Raw genomic sequence first — 23,918 nt, 5'->3', positions numbered from 1 at the left:
ATAGGGGAATTCATGAGGACAAACACGAGTAATATAATGACTAATATGACCCCTCGACCCATGTCTTGACTCATAAGCATTTTTAACCTGTTAAAAACTCAATGATTAACATGATTAACATGTGAGGTGCCTGAACTACAGATACTGCAGCCAGACTACCAGTTTGATCAGATTCTGTCTCAAGCATGGAGGACAAAAGTAACACAGTGGGGACCTTCCAGGTTGGGGACTATGTGGTGTTTGCCTTTCTGTTTGTGATCTCCTCTGGTATCGGGGTTTTCTTTGCCATCAAAGAGAGGAAGAAAGCCTCATCTAAAGAGTTTCTGGTTGGGGGCCGTCAGATGTCCTGCGGGCCGGTGGCCCTTTCTCTCACCGCAAGCTTCATGTCTGCAGTCACAGTGATTGGAGGCCCATCAGATGTGTACAGATACGGGGCCTCGTATGTCATCTTTGGGGTCGCCTACACATTTGTGGTTTTTTTAACCGCTGAGCTCTTCCTGCCTGTGTTCTACAGATCAGGGATCACCAGTACATATGAGGTATGAATGTACATTTCAGATTTGCTTTTGTCGTCAAAGGTTGTTTCAGTAATTTCATTGGATTTCATCCAAATATTATCATATCAAAATCATCAACCTAAGATAGATCTTCTGCAGTAGACAGAAAGGAAATACTGAGGTAGGATGATGTTGGCCAGATGTTGTTAGGCTTTTTGGAGGTCATGATCTTTGGTAATAAATCCCATAGGCCGTGTCAGCTGTAGTTATGCAGGTTGAGGCCCTCCAGCATGATACAAACTTGTTCTGATTTGTTTTTCTCACAGTATTTGGAGTTACGTTTTTGTAGGCTTGTTCGTGTTGCAGCCACTCTAATTTATATCATTCAAACGGTAAGTGGAACTAAATGTTCATAAATGTTCTTAAAACATATTTTATAGTTTGTTTGTTTTTTGATCAATTGTAATGCTGATTGTTTTGAATTTGACTCTTCAGATTCTGTACACTGGTGTGGTAGTTTATGCGCCTGCTTTAGCTCTGAATCAAGGTCAGTCTGCATTCAGCACACAGATATTATAGTGGAAAAAATATTGTAACATTTTTTTAACTTGAATGTGTTGTTAAAAAGTTTTGAGGTGCTAAGCAGGTGTGTTTCTTAAATAGACGGTCCCTTGTTAAACGTGCACTTAATTATATTCAGTGTTCACTAGTGTATTTCAAATCTTTAAAGTATATTTAAAAAATAATGATGAACAATGAACTAAAATGAAATGAAAGGCCACTTAAGTGTAATTAAAGGGAGTATACTTACACTTATAAAAACTACACTTTAAAGTAATGTCAAATGCAAAGTTTTTCTTGAAGATGTACCTAAATTCTACTTAAGTGAGCCAAAAAAGCACTCTAAAGCTCAGGTAATTGCATTTAATATGAATTTGAACTATAATACGTACATATTGAAATTTGATTGCCATAAATATACAATTAAGTGTCCAAAAACATTTCATAAGTTTACACTTGGAGTCAGAGGCAGTGGCTTATAACCCCTTTGTGCCCCCACCTAGACAGTATTTTAGTGCATCATTATAAGTATGTTAAAAAATGAATGATTTATAATACACTTTACACAGTGGAAGATCACTTACGTGTCCAACATGAATAACACTTGTCATGTAAACCGCACAAGAGACTAATTTTCATAACTGATTCCAGCATGGGAAGGAATCATACAGAGTGAAACGAAAATGTTTTAACAAAAATTGGCTCACTGTCTCCTTTGAGTTTATGCTTCATGTTTCAGGTTGCACTAGTTACTTAATGTAAAAGTGCTTATACTGTACAATCCCATTTTGACCATTTATTTAGTATGCATGACGTGTATTTTGTTTGTTAAATTAGACTTTCTTTATTGTTATTGTGACTTAGATAAAAGACTTAAAATATAGTAGTCATTCACACAGAATATCAGTTACATAAACATAGATTTATTTTTCTCCATCAGTGACAGGATTTGATCTTTGGGGATCCATATTTGCCACTGGCATTGTCTGCACTTTTTACTGCACATTGGTAAGTGCTGCTGAATTCAAATCTCAACTGATTTCACTATAATTAGGGACCAAGCACAGAAGGTGCGATCCATTGCATTTTTTTTTTTTTAATCATCTTCCTCTCTTGAGCCTATGGCAGCCCAGAGAGCCGTTTCCGGGAAAGTTATGAAATTTGGCATACACATAGAGAACCGTCTCAACATTAACCAAAGCAAGTTTGGAGTCTCTAACTCAAACTCTCTAGTGCCACCATTTATCCAAAGGTTCATTCATGTTTATGCTAATAACTTTTAAACCATACATTTTAGAAGCACAATATTTTTTTCTCTAATTTCTTGACTAATGCCAAATCGAATGAGCTCCAAAATTTAAAATTCTACAAGTCAAGATTAAAAAAAAAAAAAAGAAAGAAAAATCTAAATTTTTAATAGTTTGAATAGTTCTAATGGTTTAAAATAGTTTCAATAGTTTTCATTTTAAATGGTTTGTCTACGGTTTGTCTGATTTTCATCAAAATTGGTCAGATCATCTTCAGACTATGCTGGCAAATAATAAATACGTCTTTAATTGCTCATTGATGCAGTTGGTCTGATGCTGGCATGACTTATCTTGCCTTCTTTGTGCTTGGCCTCTTAATTGCTGCTTGCAGCTATATTTGTAAGTGTAATTGTGTAATTATGAGTAAGACCATTTTTAGGGACAATTTTTAATTAGATTAAGGACAATTTTGTCTCTAGCAGTGACTGTATTACCTATATGTAATTAGATAGACAATAGACAATAAATGAAAAAAAAAAAAAAAAAAAAAAAAAAAAGTAATAATTCCAACACTGTTTATATGAAAATAGCAAATTGAAAAAAAATGTCTAAATCACCTTAATTTAGGCAATCCTGGAGTGTCAAATGAATCAGTTACTTTTAAGGCAAATTTGGGAATCAGAACTGCGTGAACGAACTTGTGAAATGTCAGAGTTTGACTGCTAAATTATTACTGTATATGTAATTCTGAGTGAAATGTTTTGTGAATGGGGCGGTCTAATGGACTCGGTGGCTGGTGATCAGACAGAAACAGGAGAAACAGTGCCAGTGTGTATGTGTGTGTTTAGGGTGGGCTGAAAGCTGTGGTCTGGACAGATGCCTTCCAGATGGTGGTGATGGTGGTTGGGTTTCTCACAGTCCTGATCCAGGGTGCAAGTCGAGCAGGAGGGATTGAGTCTGTCTGGAGCACAGCTCACAGCGGAGGCAGAATGCACATCTTTGAGTATGTGTGTGCAGACATACACATCAGTCTACTCATGTTAAACTCAACAAATAAGAAAACACACTCATTTTAGTTGCATAAGTTTAATAATGATTCATTTATACATAATTTATCAGCATTAGTGGAAAAAAAATGTGAATATTGACACTTTGCAACATGTTATAGTACTTTTGTGCACCTTTTTTTTCCAGCTTTGATGTTAATCCACTAAGGCGACACACGTTCTGGACCCTCACTATAGGCGGCACCTTCACTTGGTTGGGCATCTATGGAGTAAACCAGTCAACCATCCAGAGATGCATCTCTTGCAAAACAGAAGGTCACGCACGCTGGTGAGCACTGTTGTAGAATTTTCCTTGTTCAAAATAAATTGCTCTGAAGAGGTTTTGAAGCCAGATAGACCTTTATTAATAAGTTAACAAAAGGCAGAGTAATGTTCAAACACCACTCCAGAGTTTCATCTCAAGCACACATATATACATCCTGAAGCATTCCATATATGCACTGTTGTATTTTTGGACAAGGTATTTTTACCATATATGAGTTCCTGAAGGTTGATCAATAGCTGTCATTTATTTCTAGCTCCTGAACTTTCCATACATGAGTGTTTTTCAAGCTTTAAATAGTTCTCTCTGTTCTCAACTCACCGCACAGAGTTAATACACATAGTCAGATGATAATAGTAGAATAACATCCTCTTATGCACAGGCATAATTCTATGTTTTATATTGATTCAAGATTAATGAAAATCTTCTACAGCACTTAGTACATTTAATGTTCCCTGTTTCTCACAATTTGGTCTCATATTTTGATAATTAATTAGCATTTTATTTTTTAAATTTGTATTTCAAATTTTGACCTTGTATTTTTGTAACTTCATATGATACATACATATACATTATACATTTATATATATATATATATATATATATATATATATATATATAAATATATCAAGCTTACATATAAACTGATAAAACATTTACCTTGAATGCAATGTAAGTTGCTTTGTATCTTCCAAATGCGTAAGTGTTAATCTAAATAATTGTAGGCCTACTGTTACTTTTAGATTTCTACCCGGATACATTTCCAAGGAAAGATCATATTTGTTACTCCTTATAATGTTTTCAAAGTACAGAAATGTAAAGTTTTATTTTAAAAATCCAAAATTGCAGTTACAAAGTTTCACACTGCAAAAAATGATTTTATGATTTTATTACTTAGTATTTTACTGTACTTAGTATATTGTCTTGTTTTCTAGTATAAATATCTAAAAATTCTTGAATCAAGATGAATTTATTTACAAGTAAAACAACTTGATATTATGTCTTGTTTTTTAAAAAAAATATATAAACATTTTATTAGTTTTTGCTTAAACTAAGCAAAAAATATCTGACAATGGGGCAAGAAAAATAATCTTATTTAGCCTTCAAATTAAGATAATTTTTCTTACCCCACTTTCAGATATTTTTACTTGTTTTTTTGCAAAAACAAACAATTTTTTTTATTATATATATATATATATATATACATATATCGTAAGTGATTTTACTTGTCAAGTAAATGCATGTTGATTCAAGAACATTTAGATATTTATTTTAGAAAACAAGACAACAAATACATATGAAAGTATGAACATAATTTTTTTTCAGTTCAGGATTTTGGTTTCAGCTTGTCATTTTAATAACATCTTACCAAGTCACGACATTGAGAACTTTGTAAAAACTACTTTAACTTAAATACAAAATTTTTTTTTCCACTTCAACTACTCAATATATTCATGATTTTAGACTGCAAGGACAAAAATTGCTCTTATTTTGGAGTTTTTTGTTTGTTTTCCCCCCATCTTTCTTGTGTCTCAGGGCTCTGTATCTGAATCTGCTGGGTTTGTGGATCATTCTGTTCTGTGCTGTGGTATCTGGTCTGATCATGTATGCTTTCTACTCCCACTGTGACCCCTGGTCGGCTGGACTGGTCTCTGCTCCAGACCAGGTGATGATCTCTGTACATCTCTTTGAAATAAATCCTTATAATATTGTCATTAGAATCATTAAAACATGTCTCTGTCAGTGGTTCAGAGTAATTTGTTAAACATTATTATTAATGGCTTTCGCTGAGGTGAGCATCGCTATTACTATTGCTCACGCACCTAACATTAGTGTATCCATTTCTTCTCAGCTCATGCCATATTTTGTGATGGAAATTCTTGGTGCGTTTCCAGGACTGCCAGGTTTATTTGTTGCGTGTGCGTTCAGTGGAACACTGAGGTAAAGTTAATTTTTTCCCTCAGTGAGGCCTCATTGGGTTGAGCTTATGAACCTCTGTTTTGCCAAAAAACAAAACAAGTTGACAAAATCAAGTCGACAAAAAGATTGATTCTAATATGTGGTAATAATATAGCATAATGAGAAACTCACAAGCAATTTTTTTGTAGCCTAATCATTTTTGTCTGAGAACACCACAAGTGTAACAATGGAAGAAAATAACTTCCATTTTTGGATGAACTTACTTTAAATGGTTTTTCATGTATATTTATCTGAGCAAAACATCTGACCTATAAAAGGAGACATCATGTTCTGTTTCCCCTTTTTCAGCACAGTAGCTGCCAGTATTAATGCTTTGGCCACAGTGACGTATGAAGACTTTGTGAGCCAGTGTTTCAGAGATTTGTCCAACCGAGCAGCCAACTGGATCAGCAAAGCACTGTGTAAATACATCCAATGTGTTCAAGCCTTTTCAGGACATTAAAAAGCTCCTATTATGCCTTTTCAAATATGACCTTTCATGCAGTGTGTCATGTAGCTGTATGTGAACATAAACTATCCATAAAGTTGTGAAGCCGACAGTGCACGATAAATAGTTTTTGTCTATCAAAAAAAAAAAAAAAGGGTCGGCTCACAATCGCTTGAACGAGTCGCCAGGAATTTGAATCTTATTCTGTTACGGCCATACGTCACAAAGTAACACATTTGCATAATGTCCGCCCACGTTCTACATCGCAAACAGCGCAGCGCTTTCTGCGTTCTGTGTAAGCTGCTTAATGCATTATACAATGTTGAAGTTTACAACATAGAGGTGTGCCCGGTTCGCTTACATAAGCAAACTGTGAGCACTTTCCATCATAGTCCGTGCTAACTTGTTGATCAGCCACTTCACCTGTTTCATCTTCGACTCGAATTGGTATGGTAAAATCGATGTCATCTTTTCTATGTATTGACAAGTATCCAGGGCTGTCAGTCAGTTATGGCAGTGGGTGTATTGTTGTCCGACACAAGCTGTACGCGGTAGACCAATCATAAAGGACTGCGCCATCTGACCAATCACAGCAGTGAGGGCTCATGGAAAGTAGGGGTTTAGAGAGACTGATTCTTCGAAATCAGTCTAGTTCAAGTCGTTTACGAATCATTTAGAAATGAGGTCAAATTAAATCTATTTTTGGAGAAAACTAAAGTGTTTTTTGACCTTGCATACATGTAAACCTGTTTTAGGAGACTCATAAAACAATATTAGCAACCTTTAAAATGGCACAATAGGAGCACATTAAAAAAGGATATACTCGTAATCAGAATATTGATTCTGTCATATGGTATGAGAGCAGAATTAATCACTAACAGAGATGTGTCTTGGTGGATCTTCTGATTTTTACCAGGAAGGGTCTGATGATTTGAACAGGCAGAAGTAGGTCAAACAAAAGGCGGAGTGAACCAAAACAAAACCTGAGCAGCTCAAACTTGTATAAAGTTGGTCTAGAAACTGTAGGAGTGAAACACTTAGCACTTAACCAGCAAGGAATGATAACATCTTGAAGATCCTTGTGAAAAAGAAAAACACTTGAGCATACTTTTTGAAAAAATGCTTATTATAAAATAATATTCTTTAAAAGAATATACTTCAGTGCAAACTAAATGTAATGTTTTCAGTCATTTAGTTGGATGTGAACTAATTAAATGAAATGTTATTGTTTAAATATATATGAATTGCAATTATTTGAATTTAAGAGTGATTTCTGACTCACATAAGTGGGACATAAGTTCATCTGTATATGCAGTTTAATTGCCTTTGAAAAAATAGTTGATTATACAGATTGTACAGAAATGTATAATGAATGTCATGAATTTAAAAATGTTTGTAATTACACATTTGCAATGATGAAGTTCATTACATATTTAGCATATTTTAAATGCATTCTAGTTAAAATTACTTTATAATCAATTGCTTTACATGTACTTTAGTATGTTAGTCAAGAGTGTTTAAGTGCTTTTAAGAAACATAAGTAATATGCATTCCTAAGAACTTCTTTTGGATGACTTTAAAGACGATTTTCTCAGTATCCTCAGATTCCAGATTTTCAAATAGTTGCATATCGGCCAAATATTGTCCTATCCTAACAAACCATACATAAATAGAAAGCTTGTTTAGATCTTGCCATCATTATGCTACTTACTCTGGTCTTTAGATATTACTTGAATTCATTCTGGTATATCTGTTTTTGACATAAGGTGAAAAAGGATTAACACAACTCCTCAATTAGCCAGTTAGGCCTTCATGTATATCCACTGCACAAAATGTGCCTAATTTTCAAACTTAAGGGTACAGCTTTGTATAAAATTACTAAACCTAAATATAAAGTAATAGTAATAGACTAGCAATAGTTATGCTTGAACTATTACATTTTATTAATACTACTGACTGTGTGCTAATGTTCAGGTGTGGTGTTCGGAGTGGCCTGCACTACTATGGCCGTGGCTGCGTCTTATATGGGAGGAATTGTACAGGTATGTGACTTATGTCATTCTCATATTGGCCAAGATGATCTGTTCCTGCTTAATTTCCTGTCATTGAGTGTCCTTCTCCTCTTGTGCCTCAGGCGGCCCTTAGTATCCACGGCATGTGCGGAGGCCCAATGCTGGGCCTGTTTTCACTTGGAATCCTGTTTCCTGTCACTAACCTAAAGGTTTATCCAAACTTTCACACCAGAATTGTCATGAATAAGGCATTAATAAAACTGGACTGAACAACTGTGACAAATTTAAAGTACCAGAAACATCTGAAATAACAATATGTAATATTTAATAAAGACTAATTTGACATTTTATCATTTTAGACAGTAATTATTGGAAAGGTTTTATAAGTATATGACACCGGCTTTGTGGAAAGGTTTTCTAAAAATGTCTGTATAAGCATTTTATAATTTACACACAAAAAAGTAAAAATAAATAACTATTTGACAGTCTAATGTTTAACTACTATATATATAGAAATAGCCAACAACACATTGTATGGGTGAAAATTAGAGATTTTTCTTTTATGCCAAAATCATTAGGATATTAAGTAAAGATCATGGTCCATGAAGATTTTTTTAATTTCTACAAAAATCTACAGTTAATATATCAAAGCTACTAATCAAATTTTTGATTAGTAATATGTATTGCTAATAACTTCATTTGGACAACTTTCTAAATTTCTCAATTTACCTTTTTTTTGTTTTGTTTTGTTTTGTTTTGTTTTGTTTTGTTTTGCACCCTCAGCGGTAACACTGTATTTTAAGGTGTCATAATATAGAGTAATTACCTAATTAAGAACCTAGTAGTAGCCATTGTACTTCTACGTTGTACATAAGCTACTTAAAATAAACTGTATCAAGATTGTACTTAAAGGAGAAGTCCACTTCCAGAACAAAAATTGACAGATAATGTACTCACCCCCTTGTCATCCAAGATGTTCATGTCTTTCTTTCTTCAGCCATAAAGAAATGTTTTTTGAGGGAAACATTTCAGGATTTTTCTCCATATAGTGGACTTCTATGGTGCCCCGATTTTGAACTTGATGTAGACCAAAATGCAGTTTAAATGTAGCTTCAAATGATCCCAGCCGAGGAAGAAGGGTTTTATCTAGCAAAACAATCGGTTATTTTCATAAAAATAATACAATTTACGTACTTTTTAATGTCATACACTCATCTTGTCTTGCTCTGCCCAAACTGTTTTTTTTTTTTTTCCGGGTTCATGACAGTTAGTGTATGTCGAAAAACTCCCATCTCGTGTTCTCCCTCAACTTCAAAATCATCTTATATCGATGTTTTACCTTTTTTGTTAAGGGTGTTTGATCTTCTTTGCATGTTCACTTTGCATAGACTGTGTCGGTACTTCTGCAGCGATGTAGGATGATTTTGAAATGATTTTTGAAGTTGAGGGAGAAAATACGTTTTTTTTTTCCGACATACCCTAACTGTCTTGAGCCAGAATACAGTTCAGGGAGAGCAAGACAAGACGAGCATTTAAGATTAAAAAGTGTATGAATTGTATTATTTTTATGAAAACAACCAATCGTTTCGCTAGACCCTTCTTTCTCGGCTGTGATCGTTTACAACCGCATTTGGGATCGTTTGAAACTGCATTTAAACTGCATTTTGGAAGTTCAAACTCAGCACCATATCAGTCCATTATATGGAGAAAAATCCTGAAATATTTTCCTCAAAAAACATAATTTCTTTATGGCTGAAGAAAAAAAAAGACATGAACATCTTGGATGACAAGGGGATGAGTACATTATATGTAAATTGTTGTTCTGGAAGTGGACTTCTCCTTTAAGTGTACTTCATGTGTATATGTACTGTGCACCTTATCCAGCCGAACCTTAGTTTGATTTAACCCACCAGTACACAGCTTAAATACATGTAATGCCTTTCTAAATTAAAATGACAGAATATTACACAGGCAAAAGCTACTTAAAATAAAGTGTATCAAGATTGTACTTAAGTGTACAAGTAGCTGTTTAACAGACTCGGCCTATTACATCTACATAATTACAAACTGTAATTACAGGCTGTTCCATAAATGATTTACATGGTAAGTACATTTTGTTTCATGGAAGTACAATGGCTACTACTAAGTACTTAATTAGGTACTTACTCTGTATTATGGACACCTTAAAATAAAGTGTTACCGAAACCCCTTTAGAAAACGTGAAAATATTAAAATGTAAGGGTATAACTGAATGTCAGTATGATGAATACCAATACCAATTTAAAACTTTGCATGTGGACTATGGTGTGTATAATATTCAAGATAAGATAAACTGTTGGAAAAATATAAAAACATTACTTTTTAATTTGTTCATCGACAATGATAATATTGTTCACACCCTCTGTGATTTGTGGTCTTTCTCTTTAGGGGGCAGTTGGAGGTCTGATCATGGGCATCAGTCTCTCGTTTTGGGTCGGTGTGGGAGCTTTCATTTATCCAGCACCCAGCAATAACACACGTCCGCTGGAACTCAACACTGCAGGCTGTAGCTTCAACACCACAGCTGATGGATTCAACCAGACATCAGTCACCGTGAGCGCTCTCACCTCTGACAGGTGCAATGTAACTCTACCATTCTCCAGAGTCAGAATACTTTAAAACAAATTTAAAACCCTACAACTATGGAAAGAAAGTTGTTCATCAAACCATTTAATGGGGTACACGAGCGCACTCAGTTATTTTAGAAAAAAAAAAAAAGAATGGAAATTTTATAAAATTAATCACATAAGAGTAAAAATTACCCATTTTTTGACAGTTGGCATTTCTGTTCCTTTTTATCTATAAGAAATAAATGAATTTTATTTATTTACTTATTTTTTGTGTAATATAATATGAAAATCAACTGACAGTCCTATTTTTACAGTACAAATGTAATCATGGTCTTGTAAAGAACCTTTATTATAAGATGGTGTAAATTTTCTCTGTCTTGTGTTCAGGTTTTGGCTGGCTGATTCATGGTACTCCATGTCCTATCTGTACTATAGTGCAGTGGGCTTTATTGGCACTGTAGCAGCAGGCCTACTCATCACACTGCTGACGGGTGAGAGCAACATTTCATTACCTCCTCTGTCCCATCACACAATGACAGGAACAAAACACTTCGAGTTATAGACTGTAAATCTAACAATGAAAAAAGAACTGCTGGTCTCTTTGAAGGGACATTGCATACCGCAGAAGCTATTTCCCACACTCCCTGACCCTTCAGAATTTATCTGGTACTGTAACTTTAAGTCTACTATATTAACAACATCTGTTAATGACTTGCTAATTTTATAGCATATGAAACAAAAAAACAACGATTACATGTTGTTTCTTTGTTGTTGGGTCCAGTGTAGTTGGTGCTATCTTATCTTTCAAAAGCAGCTTCATTAGCATTAGCCTTTGGCTAAATAAGTTATCTTAAATTTCATAATCACTTAAGATTGGCCATACACTAGACTAATCTTAACAGATTTTAAAACCATGGGAGACCACATACATGAAGACAGTTTCAACCGATTTTTAATCTTATAATTCCCTCTATAATTTAATCTTATAATTGCCAGACCAGTGCTTAAAGTGGAAAAAAGCACAGGTCCTGACTGTACATGACTGTTACTTTAACTTTTATAATTCACAACATAGTCCCACAATCAATCAATCAATCAGTCAATCAATAATTAAATACAATTTTCAATACAAATAAAGCACAAGCAAACCTGTACCTGACTGCCCTGGTGAAAAAAACAGCATATGCTGGTAGGTATGTTTTGATGCTGGTTTATGCTGGTCCTTTGCTGGTTTATGCTGGTCATGTTGCTGGTCAAGGACCAGCATAAACCAGCAAAGGACCAGTATTTTTATTGATTTTTGATTGATTTGCTGGTTTACACTGGTCCTTTGCTGGTTTATGCTGGTCCTTGACCAGTAACGTGACCAGCTAAGGACCAGCATAAACCAGCGTCAAAACATACATACCAGCATCACCAGGGTGTTACTTGTAATGCGGAGAGGGAGACGAGAGGCGAGGGGATCCATAAGCGAGCTTTTATTAATGGGACGAGACAAATACATGGTCAAGCAGGCAGGGTCAGAACAATAACAAACAGGTATGTTGGGGCGAGGCACAAGAGTAACCGTGAGGCAGGCGTGGGTCGATCAGCGGTGAACAGAGTCCAAGACATGAGGCAGAGGGGTATTCCTTACAACGAGCGAGAGTCCAGGGAGGCAGGCGGCGAGACAGACGAAAATGGGGAAGCCAGGTGAGAATACAAAACTAAGGGAGCACAGGAACTAGGGAACTTGGAAACAAGGGAACACAGGAACTAGGAAACTAGGAACTCAGGGAAACTAAGGAACAACACTGATAAGGTGCTAGCACTAGGAGAGCGCTAAACGCAACCGACACAGTTCTCCACATAACACTCCACAATACTCGGTGACTACCGAGTGAAAGTCCGGGGCTTAAATAGGGCTGCTGATTGGCCACAGGTGTATGGCGCAATCAGCGTGGTGGATAATGGGAGACGTAGTCCGGGGTGTAGAGCAACAGTCAGTGTATGATGACAGGACCAGAGCGACATCTGGTGGTGAGCGGACCGCAGGTCACCGACCAGATTCATGACATAGCCCCCCCCAAAGAGCGGCTTCCAGACGCTCCAACCGAACAACAGTCCAGGGGAGCAGTGGGGCGGGAGCGAGACAGGGCGAGGGTTGGAGGACCAGGTCCATGCGGAGGACCCGGTAACTGAGGCAGGACCGGCAGAGCAGGAACCCTCCAGGATGGAGCAGGAGGTGCGGGAGCCCTCCAGGGCAGAGCAGGAGGCGGAGCAGGAGGCGCGGGAGCCCTCCAGGGCAGAGCAGGAGGCGCAGAAGCCCTCCAGGGCGGAACAGGAGGCGCAGGGACCCTACATGGCAGAGCAAGAACCCGCGTCATGGACTGGGACCTGTGAACAGACGTGACCTCAGGGGCAGACTTGTGAACAGACGTGACCTCAGGGGAAGACTTGTGAATGTGAACAGACGTGATCTCAGAGGCAGACTTGTGAACAGACATGACCTCAGGAGCGTAGTGTGCAGCCCATATACTCAGAATAGTGACCGCCAACACACTGGCAGACATGACGAGGCTCTGGGAGGTCGGACGAGACCTGACTGGACTCTTGACGATCAGACGTGTCATGGCGAAACTCTGGACAGACAGTGGAGATGTGACGGGGCTCTGGGAGGTCAGACTTGACGTGACTTGACTCTTGGTGGACAGACGAGACGTGACTTGACTCTGGGCGGACAGACGAGACGTGACTTGACTCAGAAACAACAGCAATAACTTGACTTGGCTCATTAAGAACTGCTGTGACTTGACCTGACATGTGAAGTCCAGTGTTGACTTGACTTGGCCTGTGAAGATCAGTAGTGACTTGACCTGATACATGGAGATCAGCAGTGACTTGACCTGACACATGAAGACCAGCGGTGACTTGACTTGGTTCGTAGAGACCAGCTGTGACTTTACTTGACTCAGGAACGACAGCTCTGACTTGGCTTGACTCAGGAACGACGGCTTTGACCTTGCTTGACTCAGGAACCACGGCTGTGACTTTGCTTGACTCAGGAACCACGGTTGTGACTTGGCTTGACTCAGGAACCACGGCTGTGACTTGGCTTGACTCAGGAACCACGGCTGTGACTTGGCTTGACTTGGGAGATACAGCTCTAGCTTTACATGACACAGGAACAACAGCTGTAACTTGACTGGACTTAGGAAGAGCAGCTCTGACTTGACTTGACACGGGAAACACGGCTTTATCTTGACTTGATGCTAGAACCACAGCTGTAACTTGACTTAGGAAGAGTGGCTCTGACTTGACGCGATGCAGGAAACACAGCTCTAACTTGACTTGACACAGGAACAGCAGCTATAGCCTGACTTGACCTTGGAAACACGGCTGTAACTTGACTTGACACTGGAAATACAACTGTGACTCGACTTGACAGAGGAAATACAGCTGTAGCTTGACTTGACTTAGAAAGAGCAGCTTTGACTTGCCTTGACACAGGAAACACAGCTTTAACTCGACTTGACCCTGGAAACACAGTTGTAACTTGATTTGACACTGGAACAACAGCGGTAACTTGACACAGGAACGACTGCTGTAATTTTGCTTGACTCTGGAGTGGCAGCCATATCTTGACTAGACTCAGGAACAGCAGCTGTAGCTTGACTTGACTCGGAAGCTTCACTTGACCTGGAAACAACAGCTGCAACTTGACTGGACTCGGAAACTTGACTTGACTTGGGAAACACAGCTGTAACTTGACTGGACTCGGGAAACACAGCTGCAACCTGACTGGACTCGGAAACTTGACCTGACTCGGGAAACACAGCTGCAACTTGACTGGACTCGGAAACTTGACTTGACTCAGGAAACGCAGCTGCAACTTGACATGGCTCTGGTATGGCAGCTGTGATGTGACAGAGCTCCGTTTTCGCCGCCATTTTGTGAACGGGCTCCGCCGTCGCTGCCATCCTGTGTGCGCGCACCGGCGCGGCCGCCATCTTGTGAACGGGCACCGCAGTCTCCGCCATTTTGAGCATGGGCTCCACTGTAGCCGCCGTTATGTGAACGCGCTCCGGTGCAGCCACCATTTTGCGAGCGGGTTGCGCGGCCGGCATTACTGGGATGCCATGTTCCTCATCCACGACACCTACGGTAAGCGATGAGCCCACACACAACAATGCATAATCCAAGAAGGCAGCTAGTGATGAGCACGGACCCTCGCATCTCAGCCTCCCCCTTAACGGCTGATTTATGCCATCGCAAAAAATTTCTATTAATATACAGTCCGAGAGATCTGAATGATTAGCGATTGCCAGAAATTCACGGATGTGTTGCTCTAATGAACGCGGTCCTTGTTTTAATCTGAATAAAATCCTTGTAGTGTCCATACCTGTTGAATGTCCGGGGGTAAAGCTGTTGGATTCTGTTGTGGCCCGAGTATTCTGTAATGTGGAGAGGGAGACAGGGTCAGAACAATAACAAACAGGTTTGTTGGGGCGAGGCACGAGAGTAACTGTGAGGCAGGCGTGGGTCGATCAGCGGCGAACATAGTCCAAGACGTGAGGCAGAGGGGTATTCCTTACAACGAGCGAGAGTCCAGGGAGGCAGGCGGCGAGACAGACGAAAATGGGGAAGCCAGGCGAGAATACAAAACTAAGGGAGCACAGGAACTAGGGAACTTGGAAACAAGGGAACACAGGAACTAGGAAACTAGGAACTCAGGGAAACTAAGGAACAACACTGATAAGGTGCTAGCACTAGGAGAGCGCTAAACGCAACCGACACAGTTCTCCACATAACACTCCACAATACTTGGTGACTACTTGGTTCGTAGAGACCAGCTGTGACTTTACTTGACTCAGGAACGACAGCTCTGACTTGGCTTGACTCAGGAACGACGGCTTTGACCTTGCTTGACTCAGGAACCACGGCTGTGACTTTGCTTGACTCAGGAACCACGGTTGTGACTTGGCTTGACTCAGGAACCACGGCTGTGACTTGGCTTGACTCAGGAACCACGGCTGTGACTTGGCTTGACTTGGGAGATACAGCTCTAGCTTTACATGACACAGGAACAACAGCTGTAACTTGACTGGACTTAGGAAGAGCAGCTCTGACTTGACTTGACACGGGAAACACGGCTTTATCTTGACTTGATGCTAGAACCACAGCTGTAACTTGACTTAGGAAGAGTGGCTCTGACTTGACGCGATGCAGGAAACACAGCTCTAACTTGACTTGACACAGGAACAGCAGCTATAGCCTGACTTGACCTTGGAAACACGGCTGTAACTTGACTTGACACTGGAAATACAACTGTGACTTGACTTGACAGAGGAAATACAGCTGTAGCTTGACTTGACTTAGAAAGAGCAGCTTTGACTTGCCTGACACAGGAAACACAGCTTTAACTCGACTTGACCCTGGAAACACAGTTGTAACTTGATTTGACACTGGAACAACAGCGGTAACTTGACACAGGAACGACTGCTGTAATTTTGCTTGACTCTGGAGTGGCAGCCATATCTTGACTAGACTCAGGAACAGCAGCTGTAGCTTGACTTGACTCGGAAGCTTCACTTGACCTGGAAACAACAGCTGCAACTTGACTGGACTCGGAAACTTGACTTGACTTGGGAAACACAGCTGTAACTTGACTGGACTCAGGAAACACAGCTGCAACCTGACTGGACTCGGAAACTTGACCTGACTCGGGAAACACAGCTGCAACTTGACTGGACTCGGAAACTTGACTTGACTCAGGAAACGCAGCTGCAACTTGACATGGCTCTGGTATGGCAGCTGTGATGTGACAGAGCTCCGTTTTCGCCGCCATTTTGTGAACGGGCTCCGCCGTCGCTGCCATCCTGTGTGCGCGCACCGGCGCGGCCGCCATCTTGTGAACGGGCACCGCAGTCTCCGCCATTTTGAGCACGGGCTCCGCTGTAGCCGCCGTTATGTGAACGCGCTCCAGTGCAGCCACCATTTTGCGAGCGGGTTGCGCGGCCGGCATTACTGGGATGCCATGTTCCTCATCCACGACACCTACGGTAAGCGATGAGCCCACACACAACAATGCATAATCCAAGAAGGCAGCTAGTGATGAGCACGGACCCTCGCATCTCAGCCTCCCCCTTAACGGCTGATTTATGCCATCGCAAAAAATTTCTATTAATATACAGTCCGAGAGATCTGAATGATTAGCGATTGCCAGAAATTCACGGATGTGTTGCTCTAATGAATGCGGTCCTTGTTTTAATCTGAATAAAATCCTTGTAGTGTCCATACCTGTTGAATGTCCGGGGGTAAAGCTGCTGGATTCTGTTGTGGCCCGAGTATTCTGTAATGTGGAGAGGGAGACGAGAGGCGAGGAGATCCATACGCGAGCTTTTATTAATGGGACGAGACAAATACATGGTCAAGCAGGCAGGGTCAGAACAATAACAAACAGGTTTGTTGGGGCGAGGCACGAGAGTAACTGTGAGGCAGGCGTGGGTCGATCAGCGGCGAACATAGTCCAAGACGTGAGGCAGAGGGGTATTCCTTACAACGAGCGAGAGTCCAGGGAGGCAGGCGGCAAGACAGACGAAAATGGGGAAGCCAGGCGAGAATACAAAACTAAGGGAGCACAGGAACTAGGGAACTTGGAAACAAGGGAACACAGGAACTAGGAAACTAGGAACTCAGGGAAACTAAGGAACAACACTGATAAGGTGCTAGCACTAGGAGAGCGCTAAACGCAACCGACACAGTTCTCCACATAACACTCCACAATACTTGGTGACTACCGAGTGAAAGTCCGGGGCTTAAATAGGGCTGCTGATTGGCCACAGGTGTATGGCGCAATCAGCGTGGTGGATAATGGGAGATGTAGTCCGGGGTGTAGAGCAACAGTCAGTGTATGATGACAGGACCAGAGCGACATCTGGTGGTGAGCGGACCGCAGGTCTCCGACCAGATTCATGACATTACTATATATGGGTCTATTCTGAATTACTAAACCTCTGACCAACACATAATCTAAAATTCCTTCAGCCAGCATTTACTATAAAACATTCCTGCTTTTAAGCCAAAAGAATAATTTACTAGCATCTGGATGCAAGTCACTATTCTCTGCATTAGCGCTGTTTTGAACTTACTGTTTAAATGCTTTAGCTTACTGGATCCTTGGACTTTCCAGGAATTTACCGGTTTAAAATGATGTAATCGCAAAAAGTTTTAAGGTACTGTTTTCGTTATAATACAGTGAGAGACCGGTCTCATGGAAATATCAGTAGCATGATTTTCTGTTTCTATTTGGCATGCTATTCATATGCCAAGGTGTGCATATGATATGCATGTGTTTTTTTTTTTTTTTAATTTATGCAACCACATTTAAGTGTTTATAAAAAAAAAGAATGCATGAAGCTATAAAAAATGTTTTTGTTTACAAGCAGATGCCCTGTTCTTTCTTTTGTTCAGATATTCACATAACAAAATATATGCAAATTAATACCTAAATAGGGACATAGTAGTATACTTAAAGTAAAGTTCACTTAAAGAAAACTTACAAGTATATTTGCAGTATAAAACTATTAAACTAGCAGTTTACTGAGACTATACTTTAAAGTGTACTAAAAATGCATAAAAAGTATTTAATTAGTAAACTATCAGTTCACTTTTAGTATACTTCCAGTACAAACTGAAAACATAGATGTGAACTAGTTGTGTACTGAAAGTTTACTTCTGTTATACTTAAAGTATACTTAAAAGTATACTTTTATATACTAGAAAGTGGGCCAATTTACTCCCAAGGAGTATTGAAACAGTACACTTAAAAGTATACTACTAGTACACTGATATTTGTATACTTACTACATAAAGTATACTTAAAAATATACTTGAACTTAAGTATACTTAATAAAATAAACTTGAAGTATGCTTCTTTTTGGTAAGGGTTTTTATTGCGTGTCATACGCCAAAGTCAATTCTTGCATATAAACAGTAGCCTACACCTAACAGAAACAGAAAATTGTGCTATTGATGCACACTTTCATGAGTTCGGGTGACAACCCCTGAAGTAGACCAACTCTGCTTGCATTCATTCACGTGAATTGTCAAGCTGACTTGACCCTTCCTGGTTGTGTGATTTATATAATGTCATTTATAATCACCCAGAGACCGACGCTTTGACTCTTGAGTACCAGCAACATGTCAGAAATGCCGGTACGCACAAAAAAGTGCCAGTACACAAAAGACTAAAATAGAGAAGTGAGATCAAAAGTGACTTGAGAAAAAAACACATGGAGGACAATCGACATTGTCAGCTAGCACGTTCTGTTTCGCTGTATATAAACAAAGTTTATAAAAGGGAATATGGGTGATGTTCTTTTCTCAGTATTCTACTTTCGTGGCATGTTTGTGGCTGCAAAATTTCAGCTATAGAAGCTCACAACATCCGGTAGGTGATGTTTGCTTGCTCTCATTGGCTATTGTGGTTATCATGTTAGAGGCAGCCTGATCAAGAGTTATAAATATCAAACATGATTGATATTTACAATTTGTGTTCAGGGATGCTCCATCTTGATTGGGAGCAGTTAAATAATCATAATGACACCACACAATAGAGACGACAAGCCTTGAATTGGGCCACACCTCCCAATCGTTCAGGAATGGAAATCAGGCTTACAAATCGGCCTTAATATCTTCTAGTGTGTGGCCAGCCTTAAAGCTCCTATCCCGGCTTCATATGCACAGACAGCTATAAACAATTAGTAGTTTGATTTTTAAAAGTGAGATTACCTGAACACTGTGGCTCTGAGGTTCTTTCAAAACATTGCCTTGTTTGTTTGAGCAATGCAGCCAGGGGTTTTTGCCATCTACAGTTGCAAATTCCATCATTATTAACATAGGTCAATGATTCAGTGTTTTCCATAACCATAGTTCCACTGAACATTCACAAAACAGCATGGCAAAAAATTGTGTGGTTGGAACTGAAGCTCTTGACTTGTGGTTATAAGCATAGTTTCTTGTTCAACATGAAGCATTGTCTCATGTCACTGTCAAGATGACAGTGACTAAACTAAAATTCCAGTGGTTATTTTCAAGTGGAGGTGGGAGAATTCAAAGTTCTGTGTAGCAAGAGTTTGGAGCACAGCATGCTTGAAATGCTTTGAGGTCAGAAGAATGAAATGTCTTGAGTATTCCCACCTCCAAACTTAATATTATCTTGCATACTATTTAAGACACATGCTGTGTGAATAAGGATACAGCCATTTGTGTTACATCATGCATATAACTTCAGTGTGACTGAATGAGCCAAGTTGCTTAACACTATGGGCAATCCTGTTAACAAATTCACCCTGACATCAGAAACATCAGAAACAACACTGAGGGAGAATTTTATGTTGAGAAAGTATTGTACCACTGTCATTCTGGTGTCTGCAGGGCCAATGGACCCCAAGGAGGTAAAGCCAGGACTAACTCGATCAGTGAAGGAGGTCATCTGCTTCTGCTCTGAGAGAAACAGACAAGCAGACTTTAGTGAAGACAAAGAGGTAAGGGGCATCACTGAGAGTGTGGATTTGGGTGTTTTGAATGCAAACTGAACCTTTCTCTTTTCTTAGGATTTGGGAGACTTTGGCACTGCATGGGAGAAACATCCAGACAAGGAAGATTTTATAATAATGGAGGAGAAGGTCAAGAGTTGTGAGGATAACCTGCAGGAGAATGGTTACACTAATGCCGCTTTTGATCTTAATGAATCTAGTCGAGTTCAAGCAAAGCTTTAACACATAAACATACTGAAAATGTTCAGTGAAGTCAAATACATAAACTATTTAATTAAAAAGATACAATTACAGAAAAGTAAGATCCAAATCTATGTTACAGACGTATTGTACAATTCTTGTATGCATACTGTTGTTTGCTTTACATGTGATGTTGATGGAGTCTGATTAATAGCCTTTATATCATAACTATATCAATAAAAACATGTGCTGTCATTCAGAGGAGTATTGAACATAAATTAAGATGACTGTGATTTTTTTAGACTGTGCAACTGGATCAACATCTTTGGTTAGTTCTGAAGCCTAGTCCTAACCAGGGGTCCAGGAGGGCAACATTCCTGCAGTTTGGCCTTGAAAGTTTTTTGTGATCTTAAAGAGCTTAATTAGCCGGTTGAGGCGTGTTTGATTACAGTTAGAGCTAAACCCTGCTGTATAGTGGCCGTCCAGGAGCCCTATCCTAGTCTTATCTATCCATAACCCCAATTCTAACCCTAAAAAAGGCAGTACTCATTCCAGTTCCTGAAAATCTATCCTCCAGCAAAGCTTTGCTCAAATCCTAATCAGCTGCACCTGAATCAACTACTTAGGATTTTCAGGAACAATTGATAATTGCAAACATGTGTGCTGAGGCAGAGCTGCTGAACTCTGAAGGAACATGCATCTCCAGGAACAGGAATGAGAAGCTCTGCCTAAAACAACTTAAATTTCCTCTTGAATGCCTATTTTTGCCCTAGTTTCATGGTAAACCCTGTCCCTGTCACCCCATCCTGAACCTAGCCCATGAACCTAGCTATTATTTTTAACCCTAACCTGTAAAATTCTTTTTAACACTTAACTCCAATGTCTAGGCCTAACCTCGACTCTTAACCCCAAATCCCTGGATCTTAACCTTCAGCTTTAACCACTATTCCAAGGATAGGCAACGTTGGTCCTGGACTGGCGATGTCCTGCAGTCCTGAGTTTAGACTCAAACATAATCAGACACACCTGAATAAGCTAATCAAGGTCTTCAGGATTACTAGGAATACAGCAGGGTGCCCAACCCTGTTCCTGAAGATCTACCTTCCTGCAGAGTTTAGTTTCAACCCTGATCAAACACAACTGTCTGTAATTATCAAGTGCTCCTTCAGATTCTAATTAGTTGTTTGATCAGGGTTGGAGCTGAACTCTGCAGGAAGGTAGATCTTCAGGAACAGGGTTGAGCACCCTGGGCTACAGGCAGGTGAGGGTTTTTTTTCAGGTTGGAGCAAAACCTTGTAGGACATTGCCACTCCAGGACAGACGTTGCCTATCCCTGCCCTATTCCAACCTCTAAATTCCAATCTTTACACCTGACAATTCTCATCTTCCAACCCTACCACACTTACTGCAAGTGGCCATAAACTAACCGCAAAATCAGAGAATAATGATGAGCATGTTGCTCATGACCAGGGGTGTCCAATCCTGCTCCTAGAGGGCCACTATCCTGCAGAATTTAGCTCAGATCAGCTGAAATAACTAATCAGGGCTTTCAGGATTAATCAAACCTTCCAGACAGGAGTGTTTTGGCAGGTTGGAGCTAAACTCTGTAGGACATTGGCCCTCCAGGAGCAGAATTGGACACTCCTGCTCAAGACCCAACCCTATCCCTAACTCTAAAATCAGAGCTGGTCAACTTTGGTCCTGGAGGGCCACTGTCCTGCATAGTTTAGCTCCAAAACTAATCCAACGCACCAGCCTGTTGTTTTCTAGTGATCTTGAAAACACTGATTAGCTTGTTCAAGTGTATTTGATTATGGTTGGAGCTAAACTCTGCAGGACATTTGGCCTCCAGAAGCAGGAGTGGACATCCCTACTCAAGAATCAACCCTATCCCTAACCCTAAAATCAGGGCTGGGCAACCTTGGTCCTGGAGGGCCACTGTCTTGCAGAGTTCAGCTCCAACCCTAATTAAAAAAACCTGAACAACCTAATCAATGTCTTCAAGATCACTAGAAAGCAACAGGTAGGTGTGTTTGATTAGGGTTGAAGCTAAACTCTGCAGAACAGTGGCCCTCCAGGACCGAAGTTGCCCCAGCCCTGATCTAAATAGTAGATAGGAATGCTTTTCTAGGACAGGCATGGGCAAACTTGGTCCTGGAGGGGCCGGAGTCTCTGCAGAGCTCCAACCTTGATGAAACACACCTGAACAAGCGTACTAGAAGATTACTAAAAGGCTACAGACAGGTGAGTTGTGTCAGGGTTGGAGTTAAACTCTGCAGGACACCGGCCCTAAAGGACCGAGTTTGCCCATGCCTGTCCTAGGACTGTCAGGATATTGGATCCAGATCCACATTAGCAAAATCACAGTAAGCATAGTGCACAGTAGGCCTCATTCATGAAACTTTTTAAAAATGGGTGAATTCAGGGTAATTTGCGCATAAAATTAAATTCCTGCGAAACTCTTCAGATTCACAAACGCTTCGCAAACCTAATAATGTGTTAAATGTGTATGTTAAGGAATTCTGATACTTCTCAAATAGGGCACGCATGTTTATTCAAAGCTAGCATAATCCTCGCCCATGAATTACGCTTAGTGGAGTGCTATGACATCTTTAGGACTCCTTTCTCATGATTGGCTTCAGAATATTGCATCAGTATATTGCATCAATGAGATTAATTCAGCCATATGCCAAACAAATTTTGAAAATATGATATAAACATTTTCACGAATCTGAAAATGTAGGTCAGAACACTTTCACAAACTGTGTTAAAAAAATTTTTTTCTGTTAATGTTTCATAATGAGGCCCACTGGCTCTACACATACCCACTTGTATCACTGTTATTTGCATATCATACATATGCATTATGTAAACTGCAAAAACACAAAACTTTGAAATGGAATTTTGAACGTAATTGTTATGAAGTGAAATGTTAAAGCCAAATAGCATCCACAATCTTCAACTTTAACCACTGTAATAATTTTAACATTATTCTGACTAATAATTGTTGTTGCAGGAATTGAGTCATTATTCAAATCAGCTGCTGTGAGTCTGTGTAAGATATGTTAAGCACCGACTATAATGGTATAATACATGCTGTTGCTTATTATAAACATCTTTATTGTTTCATGTGCTTATGACAGGCATTTTAAATGAAGACATTTTATACACAACCAAGTGTATTTGATAAAACCTGAATAACATTTGTTGTCCAAGAACCTGTAAATTAATGTTTTAATGAGATAACCACAAGGCCATTAACAACTGATCATTCATGACGATGAACCACTACAACATGTACTGATCTCAGGTCAGTCTTCTCCAATTTAAGCAGATACAGGCCATGCACACTTCACAGTAAAAAGTGCACAAATACACAAAGGTTTGTCAAGAGCCCTAGATGGGCTGGGCTCATCAGTGGGGTCATGCATAGATTACAGTACACCAAGAGAATGGTGTGTCATAGTAAAGACTACTTCCTGTTTCAGTTCAGCCTCACATTTCCATTCTACTGAGAACTTCCAGTCCTGCCTCGCA

The 23,918-nt window shown here is 39.7% G+C and overlaps 1 protein-coding gene across 1 annotated transcript; it reads left to right on the top strand.

Moving 5' to 3' along the window:
- Window positions 1–150: 150 nt before the first annotated feature.
- Window positions 151–23,494, top strand: slc5a12 (solute carrier family 5 member 12). The gene is made up of 15 exons (XM_051099498.1): window positions 151–539; window positions 824–889; window positions 993–1,044; window positions 1,999–2,066; window positions 3,154–3,308; window positions 3,500–3,640; window positions 5,171–5,300; window positions 5,487–5,575; window positions 5,903–6,015; window positions 8,016–8,083; window positions 8,176–8,262; window positions 10,481–10,668; window positions 11,050–11,153; window positions 20,080–20,189; window positions 20,259–23,494. The coding sequence occupies exons 1-15, from the start codon at window positions 186–188 to the stop codon at window positions 20,421–20,423; spliced, it is 1,890 nt and encodes a 629-aa protein (XP_050955455.1). The 5' UTR covers window positions 151–185; the 3' UTR covers window positions 20,424–23,494.
- Window positions 23,495–23,918: the final 424 nt, after the last annotated feature.

This window comes from Labeo rohita, chromosome 25, assembly GCF_022985175.1.
Source record: "Labeo rohita strain BAU-BD-2019 chromosome 25, IGBB_LRoh.1.0, whole genome shotgun sequence".
Classification (NCBI taxonomy): domain Eukaryota; kingdom Metazoa; phylum Chordata; class Actinopteri; order Cypriniformes; family Cyprinidae; genus Labeo; species Labeo rohita.
The sequence above is the reverse complement of the archived record's forward strand: the minus strand, read 5'-3'. Positions and strand labels throughout refer to the sequence as shown.

Coding starts and splice junctions, on each gene's coding strand:
- slc5a12 (XM_051099498.1), top strand. CDS start 186: ATGGAGGACAAAAGTAACACAGTGGGGACCTTCCAGGTTGGGGACTAT. Junction 540..823: donor GGATCACCAGTACATATGAG/GTATGAATGTAC, acceptor TTTTTCTCACAG/TATTTGGAGTTACGTTTTTG. Junction 10,669..11,049: donor AGCGCTCTCACCTCTGACAG/GTGCAATGTAAC, acceptor TCTTGTGTTCAG/GTTTTGGCTGGCTGATTCAT.